The 27,939-nt window shown below is 38.3% G+C and overlaps 1 protein-coding gene across 1 annotated transcript in view; it reads right to left on the reverse strand.

Annotated features, from left to right (window-relative positions):
- LOC103030816 (galaxin) overlaps positions 1-27,886 on the reverse strand; it is a 31,335-nt gene extending 3,449 nt beyond the window's left edge. Inside the window, exons 1-8 of the mRNA XM_022679757.2 lie at positions 23,005-27,886; positions 22,432-22,565; positions 18,184-18,318; positions 16,161-16,352; positions 7,720-7,747; positions 4,942-5,009; positions 4,215-4,321; positions 1,017-1,240 (exon numbers count right to left, since the gene is read on the reverse strand). Coding sequence (XP_022535478.2) covers positions 1,017-1,240; positions 4,215-4,321; positions 4,942-5,009; positions 7,720-7,747; positions 16,161-16,352; positions 18,184-18,318; positions 22,432-22,540 — 863 coding nt within the window. The 5' untranslated portion in view covers positions 22,541-22,565; positions 23,005-27,886. The remainder of the gene's footprint in view (positions 1-1,016; positions 1,241-4,214; positions 4,322-4,941; positions 5,010-7,719; positions 7,748-16,160; positions 16,353-18,183; positions 18,319-22,431; positions 22,566-23,004) is intronic.
- Between the last annotated feature and the right edge of the window lie 53 nt (positions 27,887-27,939).

Raw genomic sequence — 27,939 nt, forward strand, 5'->3', positions numbered from 1 at the left:
ATGCTGCCTTATAAAAAAAAGACTCAGGTGCTTCCTTTGGGTAGAGTATCTCTTCGTGAGAGATCATCCACTCTGGACTTTAGAGGGTTGCCTTTCATGGAAGGGCTTCCAAATGGCATTTCTTAGTAGGATACTTTCTTTTTCTGTGGCTTGATAGGGCAACAAATTTAGTATCACAAATCCAGCATATACAAAAGCTGCTGGGATGCAACCTATGAGTATATTTCACTCTAATTATGTAATATATGTGTTTTGTGCAGTCTACAATAATCACATTCATACACCAGAAAGTATTGGAACACCTGCTTATTCATTGTTTCCTCTAAAATAAAACAAAAAATAAAAAGTCTAAATCCATCCAAAAGTACTGTATGGAGCTCCATCATCCTAAAGAGAACACAACCAGCGCCGAGTGGTCCAGCGGTCTAAGGCGCTGCCACTATGAGCAGGAGGTCGCAGGTTCGAACCCCAGCTCATGCAGCTTTGCCATCAAGCTGCCGGTGCTCAGAGGGAGCACAATTGGCCCTGCTCCCTCTGGGTGGGTAGATGGCGCTCTCTCCCCACATCACTCCTAGGGTAATGTCTGCAGCACAGGGCGTCTGTGAGCTGATGTACCGGAGCCGAGCCGCTGTGCTGTCCTCCAAGCGCGCTGGCTGCTCGGCAATGCTGCATCAGCAGCAGCTCGAAAAGAAGCGGTGGCTGGCTTCACATGTATCGGAGGAAGCATGTGTTAGTCTTCGCCCTCCTGGTGTGTTGTGGCATTACTAGTGATAGGGGGAGTCCTAATGAGTGGGTTGGGTAATTGGCCGTGTAAATTGGGGAGAAAAATGGGAAAAATTAGAAATAAAATTATTAAAAAAAAAAAGAGAACACAACCATTCCACAGCTCAATGATAGTTTTATACCCCTAGCCTTGAGTATGATGTAAATAGGTATGTATTTATTGGCAGTACTTCTCTACAGGGACTAGAGTGTGTGTGTGTGCATTTGCACATCTGTGTCAGTAATGGGTATACCTGTGTTCATTGCAGCAGATCTCTTTTTCAGGGTCAAAGGTGTTATTCCCACAGCACTGCTGGCCAGTTGGTAGGTAAGCATGTTGCCGACATACAGTATAGCTGAGCGGAGAGTACGCGGCTTTACCAGAACAGATGGCATCGACCGGCTGGTCTCGATACAGCTGTCCATCACAGCACAGCGCTCCCACTTCTGACAGCTGGTACACCTCTGCACCACAGCACTGCACAACACAGCACAACACACACACACCTTAGTAAAACAAGGGCGAGAAATGCATCAGCTGTGTGTTCATACAAAAATGAGAAAATATGATAATAATGGAAGGAGGCATGGAATACTCAAGACCAGTTTCTGCTAACTGGTTTGACTACACCTTGCACGGCCCAAATGCGCAAAAGTCATGTACTAATTCTTTTAATTAATCATGGGTGTATTGTAATGTTGGGTGTAATGTAAAATAAACTAATAAGTCTGTCACATTCTCTTTAAGAGCCAGGTGTGCTTTGATTTTGGCGGATTGGTATCTTAATGGTGCAGTGCTTCTGCGTTTCTCAGCAGAGGAATCTGACCTGCTCGTCAAAGGTACGTTATTTTATTCTGTATTGTTTATTGTCGATGTAGAAGTTGGGTTTGGCTGCATGTCCATGTGTGTGTGTGTGTGCAGTGAGTGGCCTAATTCACATACTGATTGCAAGTGGTGTATCTTTGTTGCTAAGATAGCAAAGAACTTCTGATGGTAGACCGTTGACAGGGTTCTAATCAGTCAGTAACACACCAGTGTTTTCCATTGACGAGATGGCAATATTCCAAAAATGTACCTGAAGATATCATTTTTAGTTCTTAATATTTGGGTGTTTGCAACAGCCAACATACAACTTTTTGTATCCTTCCCCTGAACAACTATGTTGATCAATCTTTCTTTTACATCATTTGAGAGTTGTTTTGATGCCGCTCTTCAGAGGAGATTTAAATAGGAGAACAACTTGCAATTGGCCACCTTAAATACCCTTTCTCATGATTGGATACACCTGGCTATGAAGTTCAAAGCTCAATGAGGTTACCATTCCAATTCTGTGCTTCAGTAAGTCAGTAAAAAGTAGTTACGATTCAAATCAATAAAATGATAAGGGTGCCCATACTTTTGCACCGGTCAAATTTTGGTTTAATGCATATTGCACATTTTCTGTTAGTACAATAAACCTCATTTCAATCCTGAAATATTACTGTGTCCATCAGTTATTAGATATATCAAACTGAAATGGCTGTTGCAAACACCCAAATATTTAGAACTAAAAATGATTAGGATTAATAGGCGTGCCCAAACTTTTTCATATGACTTTATATTCACAAATGTCTTTGCTATGTAAACAGTGGAGATGCAAGCCAGAAAAACAGACTGTTCACGGGTTGTAAGACAGCAATGAACATCGTGATTGTCAGGTGAGGGTGCAGGGAGGATGCGGAGGCGGAGGCGGACGCAAATGCAAACAAAAAGGGATTTATTAACGAAAACAAATACAAAATACACAGGGACTTACTGAAAACAGGACTGAGGAAACTGGGGAAAACATGGAGCACTGACAGACGATAAACGTACAAGGATCGACACCGGGGAAATGGAACACGGACCTTAAATAGAGGTGCACACACACAGGGAATAGGAAACACCTGGGACGAAGGGGCGGAGCTACAAATGAACACAGGTGAGTGGAAAAACACTGGGAATGAAACACAGACCTGAGAATAACACAGACATAAGAAGCAGACAGACTAAAGACCTGACAGTGATGTGCCTGTGCACCCATGCAGTGTGTTAAATAGGGCCCCAAGTGTGTCGCCTGAGAAAAGGTATTTTCCACCTCTGGTCTACAGCTGCAAGAAAAAGTGTGTGAACCCTTTGGAATAACTTGGATTTCTGCAAAAATTGGTCATTAAATGTGTTCTGATCTTCATCTAAGTCACAACAATAGACAAACACATTCTGCTTAAACTAATACTACAAAAAACAATATGTTTGCATGGTTTTATTTAACACAACATGTTAATTAACATTCACAGTGAGGGTGGAAAAAGTATGTGAACCTTTGAGTTTAATAACTAAACGTTTCCTGTAGTTGCAGATCAGAACAGTCAGGAGGAATTTTGGACCATCATTCCGCTTTACAAAACTGTTTCAGTTCAGCTGAATATTCTAGGGATATCTGTTGTGAGTGGCTGTCTTGAGGTCATGATGCCACAGCATCTCAATTGGGTTGAGCTCAGGACTCTTCAGAAGACGTATGTTTTTCTGTTGAAGCCGTTCGGTTGTTGATTTACTTCTATGTTTTGGGTCGTTGTCCTGTTGCATCACCCATCCTCTGTTGAGCTTCAGTTGGTGGACAGATGGTCTTAAGTTTTCCTGCAAAATGTCTTGGTAAACTTGAGAATTATTTTTTTCGCTGATGACGACAATCAGTCCAGGCCCTGAGGCAGCAAAGCAGCCCCAAACCATGATACTGCCGCCACCATGTTTTACAGTTGGGATGAGGTTTTGATGATGGTGTGCTGTTCCTTTTTTCTTCACACAGCTTTGTGAGTTCCTTCCAAACAACTCAATTTTGTTTTCATCTGTCAAGAACATCAAGGCTTTTAGAGATACTTTTGTAACCCTTTCCAGCTTCATACAAGTCAACAATTCTTGAACGTAGGTCTTTTTTGTGCTGTTTTGTGTGAGTCATGATTCACATCAAGCACTGCTTCTTAAGAACAGCAAACTCAAAACATGTGTGTTTTTTTATAGGGCAGGGAAGCTTTAACCAACACATCCAATCTCATCACATCCTGGCTCCAATTAGCTCTTAGAAAAGTCATCAGTCTAGGGGTTCACATACTTTTTTCTCCCTTACTCTGAATGTTAACATGTTGTGTTCGATAAAACCATGCAAATATATAATATTTGTGTGGTATTAGTTTAAGCAGACTGTGTTTGTCTATTGTTGTGACTTAGATTAAGATCAGAACACATTTAATGACCAATTTATGCAGAATTTCAAGTAATTCCAAAGGGTTCACAAAGGGTTGCAACTGTAGGTGGTTAAAAAGCTGCTCATCCAGATGTAGAAAAAACAGCTTATGACCTTTTTCCTTAGGGATGTCATCCCTATCCTCTCACCTCACCGTGCCTTTTTCACAGCAGGATTAATCAAGACTCTCACCTGTGCAAGGCCGTACTCGTTTGAGAACAGCTTGTCTGAACAGCAAATATGGATGTTTGTGTCATACAGTTCTGATCCACAGTACAGATCCGTAAACTGAGATAAGCCTGAAAAAGATTAGACCCCCGGTAGCCATGACTAGGTTATTGTTTTATGCCACTGGACAAAATATAAGACAATATTAATTAAACTAATTTTAATCAGTCAACTTTATATTATTAAAATTATGTGTACACTGGAATCAGAATATAAAAAAAAATATAATATACATATGAAAAAAAACAAGAAAATAATTCCACTGTGTCATACCAGCACATTCACATTAATGAGCTCTTCTTGCTAATTTAACATAAAACTATTAATGTCATGTCCATATATATGTCCATATATTGTATAATTTGTTGATAATGCAATTATTCTGACACAACTAGCCATGGACGTATTTTTTATTTCCTACATTTGGCCATTAAAATATATATATATTTTTTAATGCACAATTTTCTCCAGGTGAAGAGAGTAAAACTGATAACCTTTAACTATACCTACATATATTTATTATGTAATGTTGGCAATTTTGTCCATTTTTATTGGTGCATTTGTCCATAGCTTTCACAGTATAAAATGTTTATTGTTTTTTTTTAAATGGTGTTATTATTTTTGAGGTCTGAAATTTAGCAAACAAAATGACCAATAAAACACTTCATAATGATAAAAGGCATTGCCATACCTGGAACTCTCTTGCTTCTAAGCTGGTTGAGAACTCTGTGGTCTTCAGAAATATCACTAGATTGTCTTCTAAAAACAAAAACACACATTATTAGAACTTACACAGAAGAGCTAGAGCTAATATAGGACTCTTGATTAGTTATTTACCACATTAGAGCTCATATGTTGGAGGTTATGGTTTTGCACTGAAGTTCAGAACAACTAGAACCATATTTTTGAATTGTTCATTTTCAGCCCTAAATTTAAAAAATATGATTTATAATATCTATGTCAACAGGTGCTTGTACGCAAAAAAAAAGCAGTCTCCATGAAAGGCTGAGGCTTTGAGGAGCAATCTGACCCTTTAGATGCACTGCATCAAAAAAACAGCATTTAACAATATTTACTATAACTTTAAACACCTTTATCAACATTAAGCTCACAGATCAATACAGAGTCATATATATAACAGAAGCCTTAACCATGTTCACCATGTCCAGAGGCAGCATTAACCTCTCTGGACACCAAAGAATATGGGATGGACTTTCACACAGTGGAAACACAGTGTATTGCGGTCAGACTTGATGCTGATAACAGTCTGAATGGTTCTTTTTGTTTTTGGTCCAGAAACGTGGCTTTCATTTCTTTAAAAAAAAGTAGCCTTTCTGGACCAAAGACAAAATGGACCACCCAGACTGTTATCGGCATCAATGTGTGTTTTCAGCAACAAGTCCAAAAGCCAGGGTCTGTCACGGCGTGGGGGTTGTGTCCGTATACAGTTTTGTGATGCTGCGTTAATGCTGCCTGGACCCTGAACACCAGCTCTACAGCCAAGAAAGCCCAGCAGCGTCTCTACTTCTTCCGGAAGCTGAGAAAGGCCCGTCTCCCTCCACCCATCCTCACACTCTTCTATAGAGGGACCATTGAGAGCATCTTGAGCAGCTGCATCACTGCCTGGTTTGGGACCTGCACCGTCTCTGACCGCAAGACCCTCCAGCGTATTGTGAGGACAGCTGAGAGGATCATCGGCGTCTCTCTCCCCTCCATCACGGACATTTACACCACCCGCAGCATCCGCAAAGCAACCAGCATTGTGAATGACCCCACCCATCCCTCACACGAACTGTTCTCCCTCCTGCTTTCGGGAAGAAGGTACCGCAGCATCCGGTCCAGCACGACCAGATTCTGCAACAGCTTCTACCCCCAAGCCATCAGACTCCTCAACCGCAGAGACTGAACTGATGGTTTTTCTGTACATGCACACACACTCTTACCCCACTTACCCCAGAAAATGGAAAGCACTAAAAACCCTACTACCTCACTGGACTCTATTGCACACTGTGAAATAGAGGTAATTACTACCTCACTGGTCTTTTTTGCACACTGCATAATTTGCACACTGTCTTGTTATTTATTATTCTTTGTCTGTATTGTGTCGTATTGTCTGTCTGCACTTTTGTACTGTTGCACTTATTGTTTTGTCTACACTGTGTTTATGTGCACCATGGTCCCTGGAGGAACGTTGTTTCGTTTCACTGTGTACTCTGTATATAGCTGAAATGACAATAAAAAACACTTTGACTTTGACTTTGACTAAAGTGCAGGAATGCATGTACATTAACACATGAAGTTAAGTTGAGCACAAAAAAACAGAAAATATAATGTTTATGATTACACTTTCTGCAATTAAATAAAGGTTTTTGCCATTTTGCCAATCATTTTTTCATGAAGGGGTGCAAGGACGACGTGGAGGCGGACGCAAGTGCAGGTAAGGGGAAATTTAATAAATAAATAAATAATATAAATAACAAAGAAATAACTAGACACGAAATAAACCAAAACAAACAAGAGAAAATAACAATATAAACAAACGGGGAGGCTAACGAACAAAGAACTAAACAGAGTTAAGAACATAAAGAAGGAACAAACAAGAAACTAGAAACTAACTAAGGATAACTGAGAAATAAACCAAACTAAACAGGGCAGGGATATATATATATATAAGGAGAGAACAAGGAACTAAACACTAAGCAGGGGACCGGGGAAACGAGGAAGAAACAAGAAACTAGAAAACTAAACAAGAAATAAACACGGATCAAGAACTAGGGCTATGAAACACAGAATAAACACGGAGAGACAAAACAACAGGGGTTAGTGCAAAGACCGACGAGCGACAAGTGGCACAGGGGATCTATTTAACCAAACAGGAAACACATTAGAATTAGAAACACCTGGGGAAGGGGCGGAGCCACAAATGAAAAACACGTGGTGGAAAACTACTGACTAGAGACACAGAGGAGCACAGGTCACATGGGGATAACACACAGGCACGAGGACAGACAGGAAACAGGGCAGAGACGTGACACATTTCACAAGATTTTCTGATCTGCGGTTTATTTCTCTGGACCAGTACCCTTTTAACAGCAATGTTCCAGCTGCTCAGAAACAGTTAGATTCTTCATACGTATTAGGACCTGTGCTTTCTTGTCCCAGTGAGGTCAACATATTTTAAACGGCTGCACAACGTACTGTATATGGTGTTAAGGAATTAAGTACTGTCTCATTATAGCCAAAGGCAAATAAACATGCTTTTGCTTCTCGGCACAGTTAAAATAACAAAGGAGGGGCCAACTTCGGAACAAATCCTTTCCGTACCTACTGTATGAGTTAGATCTGTGGTTGTGAGGGTTTGATTGCAGAGTAATAACAGGTTGTTGGCAGGTGTGTGTGATGCCTAAGGGTAAGAAAGATGAAAAACGGAGATTTATATCTCTCTCTGTCCTAATATCTGGTTACTTACCGCCTTCTCGGCAGTTGAAAAATAATACCTAAAGAAAACACAGAACATATAATTCAGATTTTACTGCCCACATTAAAAAAAATGTTTGCCTTTAAAATAACTGCAAAAATATAAAATGTTCTAAGACATGAGAAAAAAAGTTTGCATCACAAAATAATATGAACATTATATGTTTCTAACACAGCATTCCCAGTTAGACAAAAACACTATGAAAACCTCTGAAGTAACCCAAACTAAACATGCAATTAAAATATATATTTATATCACACTAATAAATAATAGTTAAATAAAATTTTATAAAATGCTTAACAGGACATTACATATTGTGAAATGTAATATATTTGTACAATGATAATTTAAATAATAAACTACATTACTTTGTATTACTTATTCACAGGAATAACCTGTTTAATATTTAAATATAAAAATAACAATATATTTTTAGGTATTTAAAACAGGTAGCCTACCTGTTAACACTAAGGCCATTTTTACTGTAGTATAATAATGCCCTGGTGTGAATACTGTGTGTTTTTAAATGTAAAAAAGTAAAAAAATAGGAAAACTTAAGTAAAATATAATATAAAAGTTTTTTTTTTTTTTTTTTTTTTGCGTTTGTGTTTGAATTCATATTCAGATCATATTAAATGGGCTTTGGTGTATTTGATTTTAAGTGAACTGACCATTAAGTGGCTAACTACTGTAACTCAACATTCCAACAGCCTATTTAACCTTATTTTAAGCTATTAACAACATCACAAAATTACATCACTAGCTAGCTTGTATCCACCACCTTCCAAAGAATGGGAGCTGCATCTGTGGTTGAAGGAGTTTACATTCAAAACATCTATATATTTTTCACACTATAAGGTGCACTTAAAATAGGGTGACCAAACGTCCGTATTTCATGTCCTGTCCCGGGAACACTCAGGGTTGTTCAGTGTAGCGCTGTCAGGCGGCATTTACAACCCCTGGCAAAAAGTATGGAATCACCAGTCTTGGATGAGCACTCCTTCAGACATTTCATTCTGTAAAACAAACTCTGATCAAAAACATGATACAATAATAAGGTAATTCCAAAGTGCAACTTGTTGGCTTTCAGGAACACTCAAAGAAATGAAGAAAAAACATTGTGGAAGTCAGTGAATGTTACTTTTATTGACCAACCACAGGGAAAAAAATATGGAATCACTCAATTCTGAGGAAAAAAGTATGGAATCATGAAAAACAGATAAACAAAAGATGATTCAAAATACATCACTAGTATTTAGTTGCACCACCTTTGGCTTTTATAACGGCTTTCAGTCTCTGAGGCATGGACTTGATGAGTGACAAACAGTATTCTGCATCAATTTGGTGCCAACTCTCTTTGATAGCAGTTGCCAGATCAGCTTTGCAGGTCGGAGCCTTCTTGTGGACCATTTTTTTCAATTTCCACCACAGGTTTTCAATTGGGTTGAGATCTGGACTATTTGCAGGCCATGACATCGACTGAATGTGTCTTTCTCCAAGGAATGCCTTCACTGTTTTTGCCCTATGGCACGATGCATTGTCATCTTGGAAAATTATTTCATTATCTCCAAACATCTGTTCAATTGAAGGGATGAGAAAACTGTCCAAAATGTCAATGTAAACTTGTGCATTGATAGAAGAATTAACCACAGTCATCTCCCCAGTGCCTTTGCCTGACATGCAGCCCCATATCATCAAGGACTGTGGAAATTTGGTTGTTTTCTTCAGGCAGGCCTCTTCATAAATCTCACTGGAACGGCACCAAACAAAAGTTCCAGCATCATCACCTTGTCCAATGCAGATTCTTGACTCATCACTGAAGATAACTTTCATCCAGTCATCCACAGTCCATGATTGCCTCTCCTTAGCCCACTGCAGTCTTGTTCTTTTATGTTTAGGTGTCAATGATGGTTTTCTTTAGCTTTCCTGTATTGAAATCCCATTTCCTTTAGGCGATTTCTTACGGTTCGGTCACATACATTGGCTCCAGCTTCTTCCCATTTATGCTTCATCTGTTTAGTTGTACTTTTTCGGTTTTCAAGACAAATGGCCTTAAGTTGCTTGTCTTGACGCTTTGATGTCTTTCTCGGTCTACCAGTACGCTTGGCTTTAACAACCATTCCATGCTGTTTGTATTTGGTCCATATCTTGGATACAGCTGACTGTGAACAGCCCACATCTTTAGCAACCATGCGTGAAGAGTTACCTTCTTCAAGAAGTTTCACAATCCTCTCTTTTGTTTCAAGAGACATTTCTCTTGTTGGAGCCATGGTTCTTGCCACTCTAATTCGTCCAGCAGCCCTCCAAGGTGTCATGACTGCAGGTGTTTTTAACTGCAGACTAACAAGCAGATCTAATCTGAGGCAGGTGTCCATTTAGGGAAAGGAAATTGACTGGGTGTGTCCTTATTTTCTACCTTCAATTTGAGTGATTCCATACTTTTTTCCTCAGAATTGAGTGATTCCATATTTTTTTCCCTGTGGTTGGTCAATAAAAGTAACATTCACTGACTTCCACAATGTTTTTTCTTCATTTCTTTGAGTGTTCCTGAAAGCCAACAAGCTGCACTTTGGAATGACCTTATTATTGTATCATGTTTTTGATCAGAGTTTGTTTTACAGAATGAAATGTCTGAAGGAGTGCTCATCCAAGACTGGTGATTCCATACTTTTTGCCAGGGGTTGTACTAGCTCTAACTGCAGCAAGCAAAAGCAGTTAGCTGCTAATGCTAATGCTGCTGCACCAATCCTTAGTGGAAATCTGGAAATCTTAGCTTACTGTAAATAAACTGAAGCACTTTACTCCTTCATAAAAACAGCGCTTGTTTTTTTTTTTTTTTTTTAAATACACATTGGTTACTTAGCTTAGCTTTACTTTAGTTCTTCCAACACCAACACCCAGCAGTGAGACCTGCTAAATTAGAAGGGAAACATGGAAACACCCCTGTTCCTTACTAGTGTCACATAATGCGACTTATAATCCGGTGCAACTTGTGTATGAAAATAGACCATAACATAGACTTTCACTGATAGTGCGCCTAATAATCTTGTGTGCCTTATAGTGCAAAACATATGGTACACAAACATCCATTCATCTGTCCTTACTATTCTGTGGAGGAGAAACTCTGTTAGGAAGTGTGTAGCGGGTAAAGCTTGAGAACCAGAACCAACAGCGCTTCAGAACAACATGTTTCTCTGGGTCAGGATGTGGTGTTGGTTTCTCTCCACAGTATAGTAAGAGCAAACATAAGGCTATTTAGGTGGATATTTCAAATTCCAGACACAGCTTTTGGATGCAGCCCAAAGCACAAACAAATGAATTACAGTTTTTCTCCATTGGTTTGGCTCATTTCTTGAAACTGAGATGACATTCTCAAAATAACATGGACAAATTCCCAAACTAACTTGCAGTTTCTCATAACAGAATGGCATTTCTCATTGCTTTCATCACATTTCAAATGCTTTGTACACGTCTCAAGCACTTAGTACATCTTTGCAAATGGTTATTTTCAAGTAGCCTACACTTAACACAATCATCCTACATTTAGTACATTTTCCAAAAGAATGCATCTTGTTGATCTATCTTAATTGGTTAGTTCTCAGTGTAATGGTTGTTCTCTTCAAAACATGTCAGCACAATTTCATCATATAAGTCATCATCTGCAGAATAGTCTGCTCAATTCTCAAAATGAATTAAGAAATTGTAATACAATACAGAACACATATTTTGGAACATTTCATAAATTCATTACAATCAGGTGAGTGGGTAACAGGTGAAAGCAGGTTTTGACGAAAATGAGTGTCCCACATTACTGGTGACCAATCCATCAGTTTGTTGTCTATTATTTTGAATGCTGGCATTGCTCTATATACAGTGGATATAAAAAGTCTACACACCCCTGTTCAAATGCCAGGTTTTTGTGTTGTAAAAAAATTAAAGCAAGACAAATAATTTCATAACTTTTTTCACATTTAATGTGACCTACAGTTGTGGTCAAAAGTTTACATACACTTGTAAAAAAACATAATGTTATGGCTGTCTTGAGTTTTCAATAAGTTCTACAACTCTTATTTTTCTGTGATAGAGTGATCGGAACACATACATGTTTGTCACAAAAAACAGTCATAAAATTTGGTTCTTTCATAAATTTATTATGGGTCTGCTGAAAATGTCACCAAATCTGCTGGGTCAAAAATACAGCAACATTAGTATTTGGTTACATGTCCCTTGGCCATTTTCACGGCAACTAGGCGCTTTTGGTAGCCATCCACAAGCTCCTGGCAAGCTTCAGGTCGAATGTTTGACCACTCTTCTTGACAGAATTGGTGCAGTTCAGCTAAATGTGATGGTTTTCTTGCATGAACCCGTTTCTTTAGCACTGTCCACATGTTCTCAATGGGGTTTAAGTCAGGACTTTGGGAAGGCCATTCTAAAACCTTAATTCTAGCCTGGTTTAGCCATTCCTTTACCACTTTTGATGTGTGTTTTGGGTCATTGTCTTGTTGGAACACCCAACTGCGCCCAAGACCCAACCTTCGGGCTGATGGTTTTAAGTTTTCCTGCAGAATTTGGAGGTAATCCTCCTTCTTCATTATCCCATTTACTTTCTGCAAAGAACCAGTTCCACTGGCAGCAAAACATCCCCAGAGCATAATACTACCACCACCATGCTTGACAGTAGGCATGGTGTTCCTGGGATTAAAGGCCTCACCTTTTCTCCTCCAAACATATTGCTGGGTGTTGTGGCCAAACAGCTCAATTTTTGTTTCGTCTGACCAGAGAACTTTCCTCCAGAAGGTTTTATCTTTGTCCATGTGATCAGCAGCAAACTTCAGCCGAGTCTTAAGGTGCCTTTTCTGGAGCAAGGGCTTCTTTCTTGCACGGCAGCCTCTCAGTCCATGGCGATGTAAAACACGCTTGACTGTGGAGACTGACACCTGTGTTCCATCAGCTTCCAAATCCTTGCAGACCTGCTTCTTGGTGATTCTTGGTTGACTCTTGACCATCCTGACCAATCTCCTCTCGGCAGCATGTGATAGCTTGCGTTTTCTTCCTGATCGTGGCAGTGACACAACTGTTCCATGCACTTTATACTTGCGTATAATTGTCTGCACAGTTGCTCTTGGGACCTGTAGCTGCTTTGAAATGGCTCCAAGTGACTTCCCTGACTTGTTCAAGTCAATAATTCGCTTTTTCAGATCCACACTGAGTTCCTTTGACTTTCCCATTGTAGCTTTTGTAGCTGAGTCTAATCACTGGGTCAAATGAGCCCTATTTAAATGGGCTCATGAGAAGTCAACAGCTGTAGTCAATCAGAAACACTTACAAGAAGTGAAGAGGCCATGACATGAAGCTAATTTGATTGACACAACTCGCTACATCACCAACATTGACAAATTTTGTTGCTGTATGTATATTTTTGACCCAGCAGATTTGGTGACATTTTCAGCAGACCCATAATAAATTTATGAAAGAACCAAATTTTATGACTGTTTTTTGTGACAAACATGTATGTGTTCCGATCACTCTATCACAGAAAAATAAGAGTTGTAGAACTTATTGAAAACTCAAGACAGCCATAACATTATGTTTTTTTACAAGTGTATGTAAACTTTTGACCACAACTGTATAACCTGTACAATGCAATTGAAAAACAAACATAAATCTTTACAGCGAAAAAATATAAAACAAAAAACTTAAAATCACCTGGTTAAATACATATAACTAATACTTTGTTACAACATCTTTTGCATTTATTACAGCACTCAGTCTTTTTGGGTAGGAACCGTGACACAGTGACACGTGATCAGCGTGTCTTGATGTGGCAAAATTTGCCCACTCTTCTTTGCATAACTGCTCAAAATCTGACAAAATGTGAGGGCATCTCCTGTGCCCAGCCCTCTTCAGATTACCCCACAGATGTTCAATGGGATTCAGGTCTGGATTCAGGCTGGGCCATTCCAAAGCCTTAATCTTATACCGCTGAAGCCATTCTTTTGTTGATTTAGATGTGTCCTTTGTGTCATTGTTGTGCTGAAAGATGAAGTTCCTTTTCATCTTCAGTTTTCTACCAGAGGCCGAAGGTTTTTGCCAATACTGACTGGTATTTGGAACTGTTCAAAATTCCGTCCACCCTGAATAAAGCCCCAGTTCCAGCTGAAGAAAAACAGCCCCAAAGTATGATGCTGCCACCACCATGCTTCACTGTAGGTATGCTGTTCTTTTGGTGACGAGCAGTGTTGCTTTTGCGCCTAATATACCTTTTGGAATTATGTCCAAAACGTTTAACCTTGGTTTCATTAAACCATAACACATTTTCCCACATGCGTTTGGTAGATATCAGATGAATTTTTGGAAAATTAAGTAGAGCTTAGATGTTTTCTGGATGTTTGTTTTGCACAGACATATGAAGAAGTCGGCAGATTGTTGTCACATGTACTACACAGCCAGTACTTGCCAGAAATTCTTGCAGCTCCTTCAGTGCTGCTGTCGGCCTCTTGGCAGCCTCCTTGACCAATTTTCTTCTTGTCTTATCATCAATTTTTGTCAAATGTCTTGTTCTTGGTAATGTCTTGTTGTGCCATGTTTTCTCCACTTGATGATGACAGTCTTCAAAGTGTTCCATGGTATATTTAATGACTTTTGTAGCCTTCACTTGACTGATATCTATGAATAATGAGATACCTCTGATGCTCTGGCATCTCTTTGTGGACCATGGCTTGTGCTGAAAGATGTGGCTACAACAATATCAGGACAAGCCTACTAGAACAGTTAAACTTTATTTGGAGTTGATCAGAGGAACTTTAATTGTTGACAGGTGTGTGCGGACTCCAATTTAAAGTGAGTTTGAAGGTTATTGGTTAAATTTGAACACAGCAACACCCCTAGTTATAAAAGGGTGTGCACACTTATGCAACCTCAATATCTCAGTTGTTTATTTTTACTTCACCTCCCTGAAAGATTTCTGTTTGTTTTTCAATTGCATTGTACAGGTTATAGGTCACATTATTGGTAGAAATTATTTGTCTTATTGTAATTTTTTTTACATCACAAAAACCTACCATTTGAACAGGGGTGTGTAGACTTTTTCTATCCACTGTATACATCTTGGCCTGGTGCTAGTTCTTTGATGCTAGTCCTGTGATTATATAACGATGATATAGTCCTGTGATGATATAATGATTATATAGTCCTGTGGCGATCAGTGTAGAGGATGGCTCAGGCATTCTTCCCACAGTGCATTGCTAAAGAATGCAGATGCAATGTTGATGAGAATTTATGGCCAAACAGACTGCAGCGGATGGATGGCCAGGAAGGTGATGGAGAGAGGGGAGTGACACAGAGTAGTCAGAATGTTACTGTATTGCATTTGTGATGCTCGACTGTTTTTTTTACATACTGTAATGTATTTTGTTTTGTTTTTGCAGGTTTTTGTAATTTGTATACATAGTATATTTGATACATTTTCCTTAGTATTTTCTTTTCTTTCTACCTACAGTAATGTGTAAAAATGTACTTGTAAATAAAAATAGTTACAATTTCCTCAGCAGAAAGAGTGCAGTGTGTGTGGTGTGAACATTGTATTCCTTTAGCTAGACCTCTGCCATAAAGACAAAACATCTAAGCATTTTGACTTGCAGTACTTACACAATGCCAAAGGGACAATGCATTTTGGGGGCACTGATGATTTGTGTGAGAAAGGAAATCAGTTTTGACACGTGGGTAAACTGTTTTTGGAGTGATATGAGCAGTGATGAGGATCCATGTAGTTTTGCTGCACCGTCCAGTTTATTTTGACAGATGGACAAAATTAATGAAAATGTGCCAAAGCAATTGAGAAGGATCTATGCCATTTTTATGGTACTGACTATTTATATGGGAGAGGGACTTCATTTTGAAGCAAGAATGAACGTTTTGGGAGACATATGACATTTTGCTGGTTATCTGAAGTGTTGTGAAGAACTGTAAGTCTGTTTGGCCAATTTACCTTTTAGTTATAGGAATGTCATCTCAGTTTCGAGAAATGAGCCAAACCAATTGAGAAAAACTGTAAGAGAATTAGCCTTTCGAGCCTCATACAGTGTGTCATTGCTATTGTAATAATGGGAAAAGTACACTGACACACCCTGAATCAAGATGTACAGTTCACGGTTGACGGCTCGCCTATAGACTCCTAAAACAGGGCCGTTATTTTTTAGTCAACCTTTTAGCATTTAGCTGTATCTAACAATAGGTGTTCTATGGAAGGTGGGAGATAAGTTCTATGGAACAACTCTGTAATTCTTTCCTAATAACTGTCACAACTTGTAACTAATTAAGTATATCATACTACTCATATTGTACATTTGTAAATACTGTAACTTGTGCAGACTAAGGTGGATAACCTGTACCTAATTACACAAACTGTCTAAATACTATACCGGAACACAGACCTGGATTTGAACAGCATTCAGTGTTGTTGGGATTCCTGGGGATCACATGGACATGTGGGTCAATGCAGCAGCACTGCTCCACTGGGTTGTACAGTTCAGTACCACAACACAGGTCACAACTGGTATTCCTGGGTAACAGCACCTTCCCAGAAAGAGGACCACAGCAAAGATGAGTCCTCTCCTCAAACGGCTCTGATACAGATCAAAGAGAGAGAAGTAAAAGTGTTAAAAAGAGGAAACGTAGGGTAGAGCGGGGCACAAAATACCGCTGGGTAAAATGTTAACATGGATCTTATATTGTAACGGGGTGGATTCTTTTACTGCTGTTTAAAGGGCAGGGCAAAAAATAATTGTAAAAAGGCACCAACTGTAAGACACTTGGCCTAATCTTTGTAGAGGGGGTGTGGCTAAACCTAAAAACCTGATGATTAATTGATCAAAAAGACACAAGTTTAAGAATATGAGTTTTTTTTTTCTTTGTGCCAACATTAACAACACTTCACTTTGATTTGTACCATCAAATATGGTCATTGTCCAATGAAAAACACTTATCTACATAACTTGAAAAGACAAACTGTCCCTTACACTGTGCCAAAATTTATTGATGAACTGACCAATAGAAACTCTTCAAAATGATCTGAAATAAACTGTTTTTACATTGACTTCCATTAAAAAGTTACAAGGTTTTTTCTCTCTCCTGTAAAGTTGCTGTTTTGGAAATAAGTGTTTTTCCTTGGACAGCGACTTGGTCCCCATGGATGGATGGCTCGATAGATAGATAGATAGATAGATAGATAGATAGATAGATAGATAGATAGATAGATAGATAGATAGTTAGATAGATAGATAGATAGATAGATAGATAGATAGATAGATAGATAGATAGATAGATAGATAGATAGATAGATAGATAGATAGATATGAAAAGAAATGAAAAAAAACTGAGATGCAATAAGTATGTAGTTTTTCAGGTTTATTTAAGATGTTGAACAAAAATACATAGGAATACAAATATCCTAGGAAGGGTTTAGGAGTTACAAACGCAAATGTTCATGTTTAATACTTTGCTGAGAATTAATTTTACAATAAATGACCGCCTGAGGTCAGGAACCCATGGACATAACCGAACACTTGGTTTCCTCCTGTATGATGCCTTTATGATGACTAAAGCAAATGAAATGCTGCTTGATTACGTTAAGATCTGGTGATTTACTCTGCCACTGTAGAATATCCCACTCCTGGGGTGCTTTTGCAATATGTTTTGGGTCATTTTCCAACTGTAGTGTTAATCATCCAATCAGCCTGGCCGCATTTGGTTGAATCTGAGCAGAAAGTAAATCCCTGTAGTCAACAGAATGCATCCTTCTGCTACTTTCTTCTGTCACATCTTCAATAAACACTAGATGCCCACTGGAAGCCATGCACCACACTGTTTTACAGAGGATGTGGTCTGCTTTATGTTGAGTCATTCCAAGCCTTTTTCATACTTTCTTATTCCCATTGTCCCAATACAAGTTAAACTTTTTTTTTTTTTTTTTGGGGGGGGGGGGGGGGGGTCTAAACTGGCCTTTTGATTAATGATTATAATCTTGTGGTGAACCCCCTGTATTCACTCTCATGAAGTATTCTCTTTATGGTAGACTGAGATACTGGTACACCTACACCTACTGGAGAGTGTTCTTCACTTGGGTGGATATTGTGAGGGTTTTTTTTCTTCACCATGGAAAAAAATCTGTGATCATGCCCCACTGTTGTCGTCTGTGGAAGTCCAGGACTTTTTGAGTTCATGAGTTCACCGCTGCACTCTTTTCTCCCAGAATCTACTGTTGATTTTAGCCCCTCCTAACATTTCCTCCATTTGTCTCTGATGGTTTTCTTCTTTTTTCAGACTAATGATGGTTGGTTTCTCTTCCCTTTAACTGCATGTTGTGGGTTTGCAGCAACAGCTTCCAGTGCAAATGCCCAAAGATTTTATCACTGTCCAAATATATTTCCTCTGAAATGAACAGGCGTTTACGCTTACCTGAACCACAGCATTTGGTCTGAGCACTGTGTCTGATTTGGACACGTCCCCCACAGCAAATCTGATTCAGAGGGTTGTAGGCCTGTGATCCGCAACATCGGGACACAGACTGGCTCAAGCCAAGCGTTAACTCATCTACAAAAAAAAAAAGAAAGAAAACAGTGTTTAGTTGTGCAGTGAATAACACAGACAGTATTGTAAGCAGTGAAAAACCCTTTTTTAATACATAAAGAGCACCATTCAGTCCACAGAGAAAAAAAATACATGTTGGACAAGTTGGACATTTGGTTTACAGTAGGATACACTATAAAACATGTTATTTGTGAAACACGATTGGGGGAATGGGCATTAATAGAGGAATTGATACTTCTGATACTATTCCCTACAAAACAAAGATCAACATTGTTCTTTATTCTTTTTTTGTAGCTTGGGGAATGGGGAACACATACAGCAAAAAAAAAAAAAAAAACTAAAAATAAAAATAGAGCACAGACATGAATGACAATAATGTTAATAGGCACAATCATACTCAAGATAGGAGGATGTGTCCATATTTAATGCATACAGTACCTTCATATCCAATATTCATAACAGGAAAGTTTGCCATATGTCATCAGTCATTGGGTTAAGCACATTCAGGATTCAAAATGATTCCATGTGAAGTTTAAGTGTGATCCAGTTTTTGCTTATTTCTAAAGTCCATATTGGATGGTTTATATTAAAATATATCACTGTGAAAGTTGTGTAATTATTAATTTTTAGTGTTTTTTATTACTAATTACTTTTTTATGTGGAAAATTTTAACATAGTTTCAGATGGGAGTCCACATTTGCCAACTTTTCCTTATGTTGGTCAAAAGGTAGTTTCCCAAGAAAAGTTAGAAGGGCGTTTGGGAAAAACATACACAGACACTGTACAGTTCTTCTTACTATATTCATTCTAAAAGACTGAATAAAAGTACCTTTAAGTTTAACCCTCCTGTTATGTTCTGGATCAGTCTGACCCGTTTTAAAATTTGAAGATCTAGACAAAATAGTTAAAAGTATTTTTTAGTATTCAGAAACTTCTTAATTAGTGTAATCAACATATAATATGAAAATTACTCATCTCACATACAGTTTTAACAACCACCCACTGCAAAAACTAAGACTAAAACAAAAGTGCAATTGTTATGTTTCAATGTTATGTAAAACTATTGTGTTTATGTATGTTGATCTTTCAAAAGTAATAAGATGGTAAAACATTACAAAAACATTACACATTAAATTAGCTTAGCCTAGCCTGGCTGGTTAAGTTACCGTTATGTCTGTCAGACGGCATTAGCCGAGCGATTTTCTTTCCCTTTTTTCCACAAAAGATGAGCCAGCACTGCGGGCGAGCGTGCCATGGTTAAGCACTAGCCTGTGCTAAGCTAACGCTGCTGCCCTTGATGATTCTAAACTGTCCTGTGTATATACGCCGTTACTCGGCAACGCGTCGACGGAGTGATACAAGTTTAGTGTGAGAAGGCCGTGATGTTATCACAAATATCATCATGGCTAGAACACTTCTCAACCAATCAGATTGTGAGGTCGGAACTAATAGTTGTATAATGATCATTTACTTTCTGTCTGTATCTCCGTGTATGACCCGTTTTTTCTCTTTTGACTGAGTTTTTGCCTAGCCCTTCTGCTCTGTTTGTATCTGTGATTTTCTGGTTTGTTGAACGCTGCTTTTGGCTTATGGTTTCCTTTTTGGTCTGGGATTCGGCTCTGATGTTTTGGCTCGTTCTCTCGCTGATTTTGCCCATGCTTGTAATATGAATACGCTCTTTGTTCACGTGCCCACGCCCGTAACTGTTCCTGTATTACGTTTTTTCCCACGCCCGTAGGATTACAACATATTGCCCATTTAAGGCAACAGTTCTAATAATTTTATTGTTAAAGAGATTATATGCAAAAACAGATATGCCCTATGCTTTAAACATATTTATATATATATATATATATATATATATATATATATATATATATATATATATATATATATATATTGTGGCGTGAGTAGGCGGGGGAGTTGCGGGTCCGCCCCACGCCAGAGCGCAAAGCCATGCCTGTCTCAGCTGGCCCGCATGAGGGCTGATTGAGCCGCCAGTTGAGACAGGCATATATACTCACTCATACTCAAAATAACACACTTTATTTTTTCCACAGTGGATTTTGGTTGAGTCGGTTTTACTACATGTGTAGGTGTGTGCATGTGTGTGGTTCTACAAACAACAGAAATACATGTATCAATTAACAAAATATAAAACATAACTAATTAACAATATATAAAACATCACTATAACAATTTCCTATTAAACACTACTAAGCACCATAACTAGAAAAATAAGCTAGCACACTCTATACACACCCAAGTTTAGCTAATGCTAGCTACTGCATTATCCTAAGCTGCTAAGCTATAAACATTCAACAATAGTATCGTTGCTGAAATATGCATAGAACACTTCTGCACACTGAGTTCTACGGACGCACACAATCACAAAATGCACACAGTAACAAATAATTCTCAATAAACTCAGGAGCTGCTCAACTGGCTATGCAGCTTCTCAACAGAGCATGCACAATGGACATTTCCAGACTCACAGGTGCAGTTTACTAATTGGCCTCTAGGGGGCACTGTGTACATCAATAAATGAAATGCTTAGCAAATAAACAAAAGTTTAGCAGACTAAAATAAGTGTAAGAAACATATGGAGCTAAATTAGTGCCAAAACCATGCAAATAAAGAAAACGTATTCTGTAAATATGATACTACTTGCAAATAAACACATGTTTTACAAATACAAAACTCGACTATCTAACACACACGGTGTGTTTTACAAACACAAAACCTGATGGTTGTAAATATATACGTAAACTTCAAATAAACACACAGTTGTTTTCTAATACATTGCTCTTAACAAACAAATATAACCCGTTTTACAAATGCTAGAGTGTAACAGTGTCCTATATCATAACTACATCTCTGCTGTTTGTAACAAACCAAACTTCAAGGTGTATAAAATGCTAGAGTTGTGATTATAGATGTATTAAACACCTTAATCAGTGTAAATTAATGCACTGGGAGCGCTGGACAGGAGAACTTGCTTTGCCGCGCAGCCACATCGTGTAAAGTGTCCCACAGCGCCACCTGCTGTTCTGGGGCGATGCATTTGTACGAGGGTTGGGTGTATTTGTGAGAAAATCTCAACACGAGTTTGCGACTCTGCTAAAAGTGTGCCAAAAGTCACGTGATTTACAAATGGGCTGTGCGTGTTAGTGAATCATGACACGGTAATGTTTGAAATAATGTTTTACTTGTTGTTTATTGCTTTTTGCATTTGTAAAACGTGTTATATTTGTTTGTTAAGAGCAATGTATTAGAAAACAGCTGTGTATTTATTTAAAGTTTACGTATATATTTACAACCATCAGGTTTTGTGTTTGTAAAACACAGTGCGTGTTAGATAGTCGAGTTTTGTATTTGTAAAACGTATTGTGTTTGTTTGCAAGTAGTATCATATTTACAGAATACGTTTTCTTTATTTGCATAGTTTTGGCACTAATTTAGCTCCATAGAAACACCGTGTGAATTTTTTATTTGCACTATCCAGCTGTTCCAATGTTATGTTATGACTTGGAGTTGTATATTAATCGGTAAATCTTTTCCTCATTTAAACAACGAAGTAACAAGTTCCAAAAGAGGCATTTACACATTACCCTCTGTCAAACAAACAAATGATTCACCACCATGCTCTGCAGTTGTTGCATGGTCGTTTGTTCACAGGTGAAAGTTACACTGATTGGCTAATAGCACACTGTCTTGCTCAAAGCGGGGGATGGGCTTGGTTTACGTAAAGCACGCTGATGTCTGGTGGCCGGAACAGTGGAAAGACTTTGCCTGGAGTGATGAGTCATGCTCTGTCTGGCCGCCTGAAAAACCATCTGAATTACTATGAACGTAAACGGATCCTCATAGCCATGGAGCAGGAGAAGTGAATGCTGTTTTAGAAGATTACCAGCTGACACCACAGCAAAAATAAATCTTAAATAAATGAAGTGAGATATTGACAGCCCAGTCTGCCCTGTTCTGCTTATAATTTACAGAGCGGTGCTACTTAATTATTTCATTTTAATGCAGGATTTGACCTTTTTTTGAGAACTCATTTTCTTAAAAATAAATCAGTTCAGTGATTCAATGATGTAATGAGGTGTATTGACTCACTCAGGCAGCAGGAACTCTTCAGGATGTTGTAGGCAGAGTTTCCACAGCAGGACAGATGAGCTCCCTGGTGTATGGTCCCTCCACAGCATGTGTACTTATCCTCATCCATTAACAGCCCAGCACACTGTGACAAACTGAGAGAAATAAACAGAATCACTGTTGATTATTATCATCACAGGAGATGTTATTTTGGTTATACTCATATATACACATTGTGTGTGGATTTTACAAATTTTACAGTATACTGTTTTTCTAAACTAACATAAATAGTATACATACTACAAGAATAACATTTATTTTTTCATGACATATACACAGTGCTTGAAGTGGAACTAAAAAGTACAGATACTCTGTCCCACATTCTCTAGTCCCATCCACTAATTAGAGGTTCTGATTGGTTCAGCCCATGAGATTGACGCTTTCCTGTCCATCCCCCAGCTGAAATAAAGATTCTGATTGGTTCTGTATGTGTTCGATTTTTTTGTTGTCCCACCTCAAGCCCCACATACACATATTAAAATAGTAAATTCAGCAACCTCTTTATTATACGTGAAAAACTAAGTGATAGTTTACCTTTTTAGTCCATCTTCACACAGCAGTGAGCAGCAAACAGCCAAAGAAAAATGAAAAGGTTACTGTTCAGTTATTTAAAAAAAACAGTTAAACTAGTATTACATAATATGTAGACAGACAGACAGACAGACAGACAGACAGACAGACAGACAGACAGACAGACAGACAGATAGATAGATAGATAGATAGATAGATAGATAGATAGATAGATACTTTATTTATCTACGAAATTTAGGCATCCAGCAGCAACAACACAATACAATAAGAAACATATTCAAACATAAATTAAAACACAGAAGAATAGAGAAAAATGTAAGGCTATAAAAAATGTACTATACAAGGTAAGATATATCTGTAAACAGAGCAGTGCAGTAGATGTTGCTAATGGTCATTAAATAATTAAATAATTAACAGAGCAAAGTGCAATGTGCAATGACATTGGTTATGAAAGTGGCTGATGTGACAGAGAAATATAGTATAAATATGCATCTGTAACAAATATAGTTTTAAAAAGAGAACGTGAATATGTGAATACCCAATCATGAGTAAAGTGTACTTGAATGTAAGTGAGGTACCTACATACCTCTCCTCTAATTTTCATCCTTTAAAATTGTTTCTTCATAAGATTTTAACATTTTTAGCTTATTAGAGGCAAACTTCTGTTTAAAAAACAACAAAAATGTTTACGCTCATTTTTTAATGATGCTGGGAATCACATTAAGGGTGCTTCACACCTGTACTTTACTAGTGCTGAACACTTATGATCAGATTGTCATGGAAGTATGTGTAAAATGTTGATATTATTATCATTTAAATAGCTGAAACAGACTGGGGTTTCTACAAACTGAGTCCAGAATTTTTTATTCTGGAAAGTTTAGTTGGTTTCATCATTATATTTAAGAAACGAATGAAGCTCAACATTTTTTTAGATACCGAAAACACTTAATGAGGTCAAACTGACCCCTAAGATAATAGGAGGGTTAAATTATAGAGCATAGAAAGTACCACACAGTTCTAGGGGATCTCAGATGGGCTGGAAACTACTGTAGGCTATCAAGTTATCCGCTGAAAAAGAAAAACTGGCAAAAATACTATCCACTCTCAAAAACACCCTGATTACCCACAAATGAGTCAGTGGACTGATATCGAATGGGAAGCTGAAAGTGGAGAACTTTCTGTCTTTATTTGGCTTAATGACAGATGGCATATGGCAAAAATAGAGCAAATGAGAGACTTGCAATGGCCACACATGATGGCAGACACAGCGCAACCGATGCAAACAAGCAGCTCACAGTATGTCACAGTGCCCTGCTGGTGAAGCAGTCGGTAATGGCTAACTGAGAGACACCCTAAGCAAAAAGACCCCAAGCCTGCAGAGCTTTTAATTGGTTGGAAAAACCTTGTTCCAGTGAGCCCATCTAAGCTTATAACCGTCTGATTTTCATATTTTATAGGACTCCAGACTCTTGTCTTATTTTTCAGTATTATTACTGGAAACATACATACTGAATACAATTAACAATGTTCTTCAAGACTTTGTGGTATTACTTGATAACCATTTGCTTATTTTATAGAACAAATACTGTATTTTTAAAATGTTACACTGATCTACAGGTAGGTAGTTGTGTTTCTGATGTACATTAGTTGATTAGACCTGGTTAAATTTTTGTAAAACTATTTTCTGTTTCATTTTCAGTCTCTGCACGAGAAACACGAGTCTCTGCACCTCCAGCTCCGCTGTGCACGGGGCTGCCGCAATACGCCGTTTAGACGCACACTCAATTTTTTGGTGATTTACTTTTCCCTTCTAATTTTCCAACAATCTTACATTCAGAGGGTCAGTTGTGGCCTGTGGGCCGTAAAAAAGCCCAGGTCTGATCTAGTCACTTGTGCACATCACAGAAACCATTTCTCATTTATTTTAAACACACACGCAAATGTTATTGTACAACTGTCTGCTGTTTCCCATATGATCAATTGCTTCTGTCTTGCAGATCACAATGTGTTTTACTTTACTCAACAGAACTGCACCACCCACCAGAACAGCTAGCCATTAAATCACTGCATTAATCTTTACATTCAAATTAGTTACGCTAGTTGTCAGAGCCAATAATGCAGATTTTATATAATAGATATATATATTTTTTCTGGTAAATATCTCCTGAATTGATGATTAGCTATCAGGTGAATCATGATTTTAAGTAATGATGGGAAGTTTGTGAGCATGTTTCAGATGAAATAAAGGCCACATGTTATAAATCATGGCCTTAGAATGGCAAAGGCAATCGATTGTTTAAAAGTTTATTAGAAAGAATAGGTGTGTAATCTAAAACAAAATGTTTCTCTGTACTGTAATATGGTATACTTCATATTCAGGGTTGGGCACGTTACTTTGAAAAAGTAATTAGTTATAGTTACTAGTTACTTCTCCAAAAAAGTAACTGAGTTACTAACGGAGTTAATCCACCATAAAAGTAACTAGTTACCAGTAAAAGTAACTATTGTGTGACGTTTTTTTTAATTCAAATCAAGCAACAGGTGTAGTCAATCGTAAGTTTAAGATTTTTATTAAACCTCACTGTGATCTATAGTTCTATAAATCCGTTTTCAGCTTCTCCTCCGTGGTTGAAAGGCAGCTGTTCTGTGTGTGTGAGGCTCGTATCACACACAGCTGAACTGTTTTGTCGGAGGGCGGGGCTACGCTCATGCAGCGGCTCTCTCTATTTAAATGAATAGGATGCACTGTGCTGGTGGACGGGGAGAGGGAGCGTCTTTCTTGCGGGTGCGCCGCACTAACACTAAAATTTGATTTCAATTTGCAGGCCACAAAATATCGCTCTGCGGGCCGCGAGTTTGAGTTCCCTGATTTAAAGTGCTCACTACAGACTAATGCCTTCCTCTGATGATGACCCTGCGGACCCCTAGAGAAACCCTGATCTCATCCTCCTCTCCCTTGTGACTCACACACACATTTGCGCCGCTGTCTGTATGCGCGATGGTAAAAAAAAAAGTTCATTGAGCGGCTAAAGTAACGGGGTGTCGGAAATGGTAACGGCGTTATAGTTACAGTCAGAGTAATTAGTTAGATTATTCGTTACTGAAAAAAGTAACGGCGTTGGTAACTGTTCATATTACAGGTAGGCAGAGTGCCCCTTTTCACCCCTCCGCAGGGGGAGGCTATCTGTGTCATGGTCAATACTAATACTGCTATTAGATTAATAGTGTGCATCCACTGGGACCACCCCGCCCTCCGACAAAAAAGTTCAGCAGAGGTCAACTTTATTCAAATGAATCCGGGGCCTGCGCTGCGTCTAGCCAATCAGGGAAGAGACGGCTGCGTGTTCACACACAGTCGAGCCTCACACTTACAGAACAGCCACATAAGAGAAGCTAAAAATGGCAGAATATAGTTTACGGTTTACTAAAAATTTAAAATCTTAAACTTATGATTAACTACATCTGTTTTGCTTTATTTGAATTCAAAAACATCACGGACACGCCCATACGCGGCGAGCCGAGAGATCCGGCACACGCCATGCCCTGAAGAAAAGTTCCATTGGACACTGTAAGGCACTGTGGGCACTGTAAGACAGAAACAGAGTGTTATTATAGAAGACAAGAGTGCTTTTGAAAAGATCCAGAAGAATGAGATCACATGAAGGACACAGCTGTACTGTACAGCTGTGGGAACTGATGAAGGACTGGAGGATTTAGAGCGTCTGTCTTTACTTTACTTTATCTAAAAATGTGGAGCAGCTAATGGAGTGTCTAATGGAGTGGACACAGTGTTTAAAACCTACCGTGTATTATATACAACAATAAACTATTATATAACTATAAAGTGCTCCTATAAGCTTAGTGGAGCTGAAAAAAGTATACTGGAAGTAGAAACAAGCAGGTATTTCTAATGTTATGCTTGATCAGTGTTTAATGATATACAGTACAGTAAGTGATTTGTGCAAAATTTCAGTGGTTTTAGAAATGAATATCTGAATATGTATACATAGCTTTTCTTGTCCCGAATAATAATGAATGTAATTCATAAGTCATGTCGATTATTCTGTATTATAACCTAACAAAACATACACCTGGATGAGGCTGGCGCTTTAACCTGATGAAACACAATGAGTGACAGTCTTGTCTGTCTTTTCTGTGGTACAACATCATGGTCTGTCAATTAACTACTATATAAGTAGTAAAACCATAATGTAAACTCTGTCCAATTTCTTGTAGTCAGATTAATATTCCAGTCCACAGCTTGAGCTGGACAGTAAACCCGCCGTAACGTTAACACGAAACACATCACTGATCCGGATTCCAGTTCCACAGTTTACCCTGAACATCCAGCAGCTTCAGTCTGCAGCTGACTGAGTAAACATTAGCTATTTGTCTACAATAAAAATTCAATTATCTGGAGAGTTTTAACTTTGAAAACGCTGTACAGCAGAACAGTACACGTAAAGTCAGCGTCCAAATAAACAGATTAACACCAGCAGTCTGTTAGCCTAGCTAGCACTGAACTGACAGCAAATTATATTTATAATTCACATATCCTATAAAAACACAGGATCTACAAACACTAACCAGCACAAACACACCAGTTAGCCGTTAGCAAATGCATTCCGGCATTGTGAATGTAATAAATAACTATCTTAAGTGAACTACAGCCATAATCCACATCTAATATCAAATCACAGATCCTACCAACCTTAACCAGCACTAAGAAATCAATCAGTTATTAAAAAACTGTGATTAATTCAGCTCGGAAATACAGTTAGCACCACCGGTTAGCCATTAGCTATTGCAGCTAATCCTCTATGCTACTTGTCAAAATAAAAGTCTCCTGCGCAACCGTAGCAAAACAATGCCCTGAATTTAATATTTAGCGTATAATATTTACCTTTTTTTAATATTTAATAAAAATTAAATCATTTA

Source organism: Astyanax mexicanus, chromosome 9 (assembly GCF_023375975.1).
Source record: "Astyanax mexicanus isolate ESR-SI-001 chromosome 9, AstMex3_surface, whole genome shotgun sequence".
Lineage (NCBI taxonomy): Eukaryota > Metazoa > Chordata > Actinopteri > Characiformes > Acestrorhamphidae > Astyanax > Astyanax mexicanus.